The 9,511-nt window shown below is 45.7% G+C and overlaps 1 protein-coding gene across 1 annotated transcript in view; it reads left to right on the plus strand.

Moving 5' to 3' along the window:
- Positions 1-9,183, plus strand: part of GGCX (gamma-glutamyl carboxylase) — a 13,740-nt gene extending 4,557 nt beyond the window's left edge. Inside the window, exons 6-16 of the mRNA XM_015564103.1 lie at positions 1,598-1,676; positions 2,471-2,577; positions 4,166-4,329; positions 4,679-4,944; positions 5,069-5,200; positions 5,566-5,717; positions 6,148-6,317; positions 6,528-6,658; positions 7,119-7,266; positions 7,445-7,640; positions 8,031-9,183. Coding sequence (XP_015419589.1) covers positions 1,598-1,676; positions 2,471-2,577; positions 4,166-4,329; positions 4,679-4,944; positions 5,069-5,200; positions 5,566-5,717; positions 6,148-6,317; positions 6,528-6,658; positions 7,119-7,266; positions 7,445-7,640; positions 8,031-8,223 — 1,738 coding nt within the window. The 3' untranslated portion in view covers positions 8,224-9,183. The remainder of the gene's footprint in view (positions 1-1,597; positions 1,677-2,470; positions 2,578-4,165; positions 4,330-4,678; positions 4,945-5,068; positions 5,201-5,565; positions 5,718-6,147; positions 6,318-6,527; positions 6,659-7,118; positions 7,267-7,444; positions 7,641-8,030) is intronic.
- The last annotated feature ends 328 nt before the right edge of the window (positions 9,184-9,511 follow it).

The raw sequence follows: 9,511 nt of genomic DNA on the forward strand, positions 1-9,511 counted from the left end.
TGATCTGTGCACTTCCTATAATCTTCTTAGAGAGAAGAAGAGAAGACTAAAACCAGACATAGCTATTTTCAGATACCTCAAGGGTGGTCATGTGGAAGAGGGAGCAGACGTTCTCTGTGTGAGCCCAGAGGTGCAGGGCTAGAGCACAGAGTAGAAGTTGCTGTGAGGCAGTCATGTCAGAAGAAGAGGGCCCACCAGGCTGCTCAGCAGCGCGGTCCTGGGAGGAGGTAACCTCCCCCACCTCTGGCGTAGGTGACCATCTTTCAGGGGAGGTGGAGAAGGGATCTGGAAACCAGATGGCAGGGCAGACGACCTTTAAGGATTTTTCCCATTATTAAGTGAAAAGCAAATATGAGATCTCAGTAAGATGGGTATAAGTAAAAAATCTCAAGCACTGAATTAATTAGTGATTTATCAGTCATTAAGTTTCATTTGTTAATACACACACACAAATACTCCTTTTGTAAACCATTAGATTCATTCAGAATGGCCATCTGTGATCATATAGAATTAGGAGACAGTTTTGGCAGAATACTCCTGAAAAAAAATTTTTTTTTTGAAAAAATACATACTACTTACTTACTGATGGATTTCCAGATACCATGCTGAACACTTTAATTTTTCCTCAGTATAACCCCATGAGGTCCATAGTGCTTTCCCCACTTTATAGATGAAGACACTAAACCTTAAGGAAGTGAAGGTTTGGCTGAGGTCACATAGCAGCAGGAGGCACAAGTGAGAACGGAGGTCTCCTTAGCTGTAGACTCCAGTGCTCTTGACCACAGTGCAAGCTGCCCTTCCCCAACTTCTCGGCTCATTCAATGTCTTCTTGGAAATCTGCTTTGCTTCTGCCTCCCCGGAGCATATTAGTCTTAGAGCCTGCGTTTATCAGTTCTCTCCCAAGGTAGGCTGTTAGTAGGGACTCTCTGGCACTAGATCCTGGTATCCAGGTCTACAAGTGTCAGTTTGTTTTGGATATTTTTTCAAAATATATTTCTTTATTGATTTCAGAGAGGAAGGGAGAAGGAGAGAGAGATAGAAAACTCAATGGTGAGAGAGAAACACCAATTGGCTGCCTCCTGCACACCCCTCACTGGGGACCGAGTCCGCAACCCAGGCTTGTGCCCTTGGCCGGAATCGAACTTGAGACCCTTCAGTCCGCAGGCTGACGCTCCATCCACTGAGCCAAGCCGGCCAGGGCCTTGTTTTGGATATTGAAAAAAATTTTTTAATGTATATTTGTATAAACCTCAAGCTTTTTAAACACTCCCTTAAACTCATTCTTTACTAAATTCAATCATATTCTAGCATTGTAGTCTTTTTCCTGACTTTTTCCATTAGGACTAACTAATTTGCTAAGTAACGAATGGTAAACAATGAACTTTTCATTGTTATAACTCACTAGTAAAATGTCCATTATGAGTTAAAATAATCACTGTTCCAGCTTCCTCATATAATTCTAAAGGGCCTCCAAATAGTCCAGAGGACCAGAGAGAGTATGGGAGCTGTCCTGAGATAGATTATTACATTTAAAAAGGAAGGTGGAAATGTGGCTGGACTAAGACACTCTCCTCAATCCTTACCTTACCTGGTGTAGGTCTGTGGATGGCCTGCTGAGTTCCCGGAAGCGGAATGCCCACGTGCCCCTTTGGAACTATGCCGTGCTGCGTGGCCAGGTACAAGATCTTAGGAAAGGTGTTCTCTGACAGTCATTGTCAGCATGGCCATCCCTTGGCAGACTGCACTCCACTCTGCCTCCCTACATCTTCTCTTTCTTCCCTTTTACTGGAAGGCTAGGCTGGCTTTTCTGCTGTTTTCAAAACCCTAATCCCTGGGCTATCTCACCTTGTCATGAAAGAATAGGGCTTTGTCCCTGCCAGGTTAGAATCCTCATGAGAGAGAATAATATCTATGCTTTATGACTCTCCTTGGTGCCTAATACTGTGCCTGACATTGGTAGGATGTCAATAGATACTTGTTGGATGAGTGAATATCTGAAATGAGTGAATAGAAGAATGGAACTAATCTTCCTTGGTCCCTGAACTGAGATGAAACTTACTCTTTTCTTTCTTTTTTTAAATTTTAATTCTTTGTTGTTTAAAGTATTACATGAGTCTCCTTTTTCCCCCATTGACCTCTCCCTGGCTGCTCCCACCCCCCAGCACATGCCCTCACCCCGCTACTGTCTGGGTCCATTGGATATGCTCATATGCATGCATGCATGCAAGTTCTTTGGTTGATCTCTTACCCCTTTACCCCCCGCCTTCCCTCATAGGTTGGATAGTCTGTTTGATGCTTCTGTGTCTCTGGTTCTATTTTTGTTCATCAGTTTATGTTGTTCATTATATTCCACAAATGAGTGAGATCATGTGATATTTATCTTTCTCTGACTGGCTTATTTCACTTAGCATAATGGTCTCCAGTTCTCTTTTTTTTCTTTGAACATTTGTTTTGCATTTTGTGTTTGCAGATTTTCATTGTGTACTTTATCGCGGGTGTGAAGAAGCTGGATGCAGACTGGGTGGAAGGCTATTCCATGGAGAACCTTTCCCGGCACTGGCTCTTCAGTCCCTTCAAGTGAGTGGCAGTCGGGGCAGAGGCCTCACTGAGGCACAGGGACAGAGTGGGCGACTCACCGCTGTCCCGTCTGCAGTCATGGCTGCTGTTCCTACTTTGCCTGAGTTTGCAACATCCTTTCCTCTGTCCACTCATCTCCCTATTCAGCAGAAGGCTCCCCCTGTGAAACTTACGCTGTGGGTGGCAATGGAGGGAAATAAATTTAAAAAGAAGGGGAAAGCCCGGCCGGTGTGTCTCAGTGGTTGAGCATCAACCTATACACCAAGAGGTCGCCGGTTCAATTCCTGGTCAGAGCCCATGCCCAGGTTGCAGGCTTGATCCCCAGTAAGGATTGTGCAGGAGGCAGCCTGTTGATGATTCAATCCCATTGATGTTTCTATCTCTCTCTTCCTCTCCCTTCCTCTCTTTCTGAGATAAATACAAACATTTAAAAAAAAAAAAAAAAGGAAGGAGAGGAAAGAGCTAGAACTAGGTGACTTGGTGAATGAGTTGGTTGCCACCTCAGCCTCTCCAGGACTCCTCAGCCAGTGTACTGAGAAGATGGACAGTGTCCCTGCCCTGACAGAACCAGTGCTACCAACTCTTCTCAAAGCATAAGTTCGCCTCTCTGACTTCTCTGTCCCTCCCATTTCTTCTCTCTGTTTTTACTTTGTCCTTTTTCCTCTTCCCTGGTATTTCTCAGTTCCTGAAGTTCAGCGGTTCTCAACCTGTGGGTTGCGACCCTTTGGAGGTCGAACGACCCTTTCACAGGGGTTGCCTAAGACCGTTGGAAAACATATATAATTACATATTGTTTTTGTGATTAATCATTATGCTTTAATTATGTTCAATTTGTAACAATGAAAATACATCCTGCATATCAGATATTTACATTACGATTCATAACAGTAGCAAAATTACAGTTATGAAGTAGTAACGAAAATAATTTTATGGTTGGGGGTCACCACAACATGAGGAACTGTATAAAAGGGTCGCGGCATTAGGAAGGTTGGGAACCACTGCTGTAGTTTGACTTCAGATTCATATAGGTCAAGCATTCACCTTTTTAAAAAATATATATTTTTTATTGATTTCAGAGGGGAAGGAAGAGGGAGAGAGAGATAGAAACATCCATGATGAGAGAGAATCATGGATCGGCTGCCTCCTGCAAGCCCCACACTGGGGATCAAGCCCACAACCCAGGCATGTGCCCTTGATCGGAATTGAACCTGGGACCTTTCATTTCGCAGGCCAACACTCTAACCACTGAGAAAACTGGTTAGGACTAGCATTCACCTTTTAAAATTTCTTCTAATTTGTAACCTCTGTGAGGAGTTTCCCTGCAACAGCAGCCACACTTCTCAAACAGATTTGCCCTTGCTCTGACAGAGGGTATGTGGAAAACAGCTGGACACCTAATGTGTGCGGAAATGTACAGGGGTTGGAAAACTTCTGGGGTGTCTTTGTACAGAGTTCTACCCACCCGCTGGGGTGGCTCCTTTGGCAAGGACAGGGTAGCAGAGGTGCATTTGCTGTGAGTGTGCTGTGCCAGCCAGTGGCCCAGGCTCCCCAGGGGGCGGGTGCCTGACCCTGTCCCTGGTGTCCGCAGACTCGTGTTGTCTGAAGAGATGACTAGCCTGCTGGTGGTGCACTGGGGCGGACTGCTGCTTGACCTCTCAGCTGGTTTCCTGCTCTTCTTCGATGCCTCAAGGTCCGTGGGCCTCCTCTTCGTGTCCTACTTCCACTGCATGAATTCCCAGCTTTTCAGCATTGGTTAGTACCCGTCGTCTGATAGGAAATAGGAAATCACAGGGAGGGACTTGCCAGAGGTGTTGTTTGGGACCAAGAGATGATGATGGGAATAGCAGCCACATTGAGCCTGATGCAGTCACTGTGGCATGGAAATAAATTGGGAAGAGAGAATTGGGACTTCTCGGCCCAGCTAATATGCTGTATAGTAAGGAATCTCTGGGAAGTATGTATCCTTTAGTTAAGAACTTCTTTCATCATAAGTGGGATACTTGGGAGAGGTTTCTTAAGGGAAAGGGAAGGGGTCAAGGGGATTACCCACATTTCCCCAAACCAAACTCCTGAAATGCTTATTTTCTCCTTGCTTTTCTAGGTATGTTCCCCTATGTCATGCTGGCCAGCAGTCCTCTCTTCTGCTCCCCTGAGTGGCCTCGGAAGCTGGTATCTCACTCCCCGAAAAGGCTGCAAGAACTGCTGCCCCTCAAGGCTGCCCCTCAGCCCAGTGCTTCCTGCATGTATAAGAGGAACCGGGCCAAAGGCAGCCAGAAGCCAGGGCTGCGCCATCAGCTAGGCGCTGCCTTCACCCTGATCTACCTCCTGGAGCAGCTCTTCCTGCCCTATTCCCATTTCCTCACCCAGGTATGTGTGGCTGGGGTTAGCGTGGAAAGTGGCAGAGTGAAGGGCTGTGTATAGCCCTTTCTTGATAGAGGATGGGATTAGCCTAAGAACCGTGAAGCTGATTGCCTCTGCCCTGCCTTCTCAGGGCTATAACAACTGGACAAATGGGCTCTATGGCTATTCCTGGGACATGATGGTGCACTCCCGCTCCCACCAGCACGTGAAGATCACCTACCGTGATGGCCGCACTGGCGAGCTGGGCTACCTCAACCCTGGGGTGAGATTTCTGATGCTGACAATGTACTGTTCTTCAGAGCGTCCTTGAGCTTTGGGGTCTGGTTTGGTCCTAAACACAATTGTAAAATAAAACAGATTTGGGTCACTCCCCTTTCTCAGGAGCCAGGTTCAGCCTTCTTTTATGTGGGTTGAAATAGGGCAGTGTCATTCACCTCCTTACACTGAGATTAGATGTAAGAAAGGTAAGTAAAACCACTAGCTCAGCAATGAAAAGCTTTTCCCCCAAAACAAGGTCAGGTTTTATTTCCTGGTCAAAACAACCAGATCTCTTTGTACCGTTGGCAGTGCATGACTCATCCAGGAGGTAGTACGATGAGGTGGGACTAATATGGGGGTTTGGGACAGGTATTCACACAGAGCCGGCGATGGAAGGATCATGCAGACATGCTGAAGCAATATGCCACTTGCCTGAGCCGCCTGCTTCCCAAGTACAATGTTACTGAGCCCCAGATCTACTTTGATATTTGGGTGTCCATCAATGACCGCTTCCAGCAGAGGTGGGCAAGGGGAGCAGGGAAGGGGGAAAAATGAAGTCCAGCTCCTTTGGCCAAGATGAATCGCCCATGCTCCCCTTGCTTGAAAGGCTGTCTGTCCTCTGGTGCATGTCCCTGTAGACCTGGTTGTGGGCATAGCTGATTGCTTCCAGCAGGGGGCCCCATCACCCAGAAGAAGAGGTAAAATGACTTGTTCTGCTAGAAAGTTAACACCATTCTCAGATGGCCACTAACCCTCATTCTTCCCAGTGCTCCAGAATCTCTTTCCCCTCTCTCTCTGCCTCAGACTGGTCATAACATGCTGACATAGGCTATGTTTTCTATCTGGAAACCCTGTTCCCTCTCTCTGGGAATGGTGATGAGAGAAACAGAGGTGGAAATTCTGATGGGTAGGTGGCTGTGGCCTTCTTAAAACATGGTTTTCTTTCCTAAGGCTTTTTGACCCTCATGTGGACATCGTGCAGGCTGCCTGGTCCCCCTTCCAGCCGACACCTTGGCTGCAGCCACTGTTGATGGACCTGTCTCCCTGGAGGGCCAAGCTACAGGAAATCAAGAGCAGCTTGGACAACTACACTATGGTGGTCTTCATTGCAGATTTCCCTGGTATGGAAGAAAGCTAGGAGAGGCTTTGCCGTCTTTCCTCCTTGCTTCTTTGGTCAGGGACCTTGCATGTGGTGGAGAGGGGAGGGGTACTCCTGGTGGGAGGAATATTTTTGAAATCTGAGGGGTGGTAGTGGTGAAGTGTGATGTCTGTTCTTGCTGGAAGTGAGTTCACTCATGGTGGGCATTGGAGAACTTGGTTGTCCTTGTCAGGGCTGCACCTAGAGAATTTTGTGAATGAAGACCTGGGCAACACTAGCATCCAGCTGCTACAGGGGGAAGTGATTGTGGAGCTGGTGGCAGAACAGAAGAACCAGACTCTTCAGGAGGGAGAAAAAATGCAGGTATCTTGCAGGAATTAACAATAGCAGAAAAGTTTAGATAAATGGAGTTAATTCATTATAGACTCAAAATGTTTTACCAAAGCAGTAGTGTTGTGGGGGCTCAAAAAGTACAGATTCGTGGGGCTGTGAATAGCCTCATCCAGGATTCTAGAGGTCAGTTCCTTTGGACTCCAAAACACAGTAAGAAGAAAGATGCCCGTTGGGTGGGGAGCAGGTGGTATTAGGACTTCTACAATCTGACAGATGTTTGACCCTATAGTGTGATTCATCCCAGGCCCTCTGCCACAAATCATAGCTGACAAACACAACTGCAGCCACAATGCAAGTTCACTTCCTCCAGGCTGCAAGGAAGAATGACACACCACCACTCTATGTGCTGACCACATATGCATGTATTTCCTGTAGGCTGACTAGGAAAAGTTCAAAGAGTGAAATATATTCATTTCTATCCCCTGCTCAGTTGCCTGCTGGCGAGTACCATAAGGTGTACACAGTGTCACCCAGTCCTTCCTGCTACATGTACATCTATGTCAACACGACAGAAGTTGCACTGGAGCAAGACCTGGCATATCTGCAAGAATTGAAAGAGAAGGTGGAGAATGGAAGTGGTGAGTAAATAAAGGTTTGGGCTGAGGTAACCCCCGAGTACAAGAAGTTAGGGTTGTGAATGAGGATCTAGCCATTAAAAATTGAACTTGAAGCCTCTAGCTGGTGAAAGGGAAGTTGTAGGAGAGAGAGAGAATGCGCTCTCTCTCAGTGATTCCTCTTTTTGCTGACTTTGAGCAGAAACAGGGCCTCTACCCCCCGAGCTGCAACCTCTGCTAGAAGGGGAAGTAAAAGGAGGTCCTGAGCCAACACCTCTGGTTCAGACCTTTCTTAAACGCCAGCAAAGGCTCCAGGAGATTGAACGCCGGCGAAACTCCCCTTTCCATGAACGATTCTTCCGCTTCTTGCTGCGAAAACTCTATGTTTTTCGCCGCAGGTAAGTTTTACCCACAATACTTGTTGTTGCCATCAGATATTTGCAAGTTGGGTAACTTTTCTCTGATGAGAGAAAGGACATCTAGGGCTAAATAGCTTTTTACCTCCCTGATTTAATGGAAGAGTAAATGTGTGTCTGACAGCTTACTGTCTTGCTCTGCCTCAGTTTACCTCCAGCCTCCCCATGGGTTATTCCTGCCCCACCCTAGAATTCTACCAGACTGTATAAAGAGTGGGGTGCCTCCAGCTGGGATATGGGGGTCCCTGCAAGGCAATCCTCATTTGTGCCTGTGTGAGAGAAGGTAGGACCAGGTGTCCCATAAGGGCTTTGGTAGGAATTCCTATGTTGAAACAGGAGTTTGGACTGGGTGGCCTTTTTCCTCTTTTTCAGCTTCCTGATGACTTGTATCTCACTTCGAAATCTGGCATTAGGTCGCCCTTCCCTGGAGCAACTGGCCCAAGAGGTGACTTATGCAAACTTGCGACCCTTTGAGCCAATTGGAGAGTTGAATCCTTCAAACACAGATTCTTCGAATTCGAATCCTCCTGAACCAAATTCTGAGCATATCCACTCAGAGTTCTGAAAGGGGCCAGATATTGGGTACAGACGTGGGAGCAGCCAGGCACAGGACCATTACCTGTGCAGTGGAGATTTGAAAAAAACGTTTACAGACATTTACATTTCTCTTCCTTGTCTATAGCTCCTTTAAATTCAGAGATGATATCTTAGAGGAAGGAGCCAAGAAAATAAAGCAAGGATAAGATTTATCAATCCAAGGTTTAGAGGACAGGAGGGGGTTAAAAGCAATGTGAAAAGGTCCTACAATAAAGGGGAAAGTTAGGTTTAAAGTGACTGGCTCCTTGGGGAAAGAGATTTTATGTACCATGATGAAAATAGTAGCTAAGTATTCTCAAGTGCTTGCTACATGCACAATGCTTCACACAGTGCCTACATACCATTTAGTCCTTAATGGTCATTAGTCTTATTTTACAGTTGGAGAAAATGACACTGAGAGGTACTATAATTTGCTCAAAGATGTAAACCTAGTAAGGGATGGATTGATGGTTTGAACTTCATGTCTGACTTAAGGTCCTTTACCCTGTCTCTTGTAATTTTGAGAATCACAATAATTCTGAAATAATGTAACTTAAAACTTGTCTTCTTAATTATAAGTATGGTTAGGATGGTGATCAGGTTCTGAATGCACAAATTTTCTCTTCACTACAATTCTGGTTCCTTCTTGTATCTATGTAGCCTGTAAGTTTTTCACTAGCAGTTATGAGAGTAGTTAGGATAGCAGAAAGTTAAACTAATAAGGAAATTTAGATGGTTCCGTTAGTATTTTTCTAAAAACAAGCTTAATATTTAGCATTATTCTAGCTCTTAGTGAGAAGGTAATGTAAAGTAAGTATTAACCAAACTTGGTGAGGGATAAGGGACTGTAGGTTTGGGTAGACAAAGGGATCAAGGAAACTCCTCAGGTCCATGAATATTCAAAGGACTGGCACTGGGCTAGGAAGTGAGAATGCAGTTTTAAAAAAAGTTAAGAGCTCATGGTCTGGTAACAGACTGGCAGTCCCAGTGCTTTGATAAAAGATTGCATCTGTTTTTATGCTTCTCTTCCCATGCCCCACCCCTCCTAACCCCCTTGGACAGTGGGCTCAGGGTTCTTTCCCAGGCATTTTTTTCACTGTACACACTTAGGATGATTATGTCTCTTCTATGGTTTCCCATGATGCTATGCTTAGATTTCTTTCCTGTGCCCTAGACCTATATATACCTGTCTCCACCTGGATATCCCAGAGCTTTCAAACCCTGTCCTAAACAGAACTTAGCTTCATTGCCAACTCAAGACTTCTTTTCCTTTATTA

The sequence above is a fragment of the Myotis davidii genome, unplaced genomic scaffold (genome assembly GCF_000327345.1).
Source record: "Myotis davidii unplaced genomic scaffold, ASM32734v1 scaffold339, whole genome shotgun sequence".
Lineage (NCBI taxonomy): Eukaryota > Metazoa > Chordata > Mammalia > Chiroptera > Vespertilionidae > Myotis > Myotis davidii.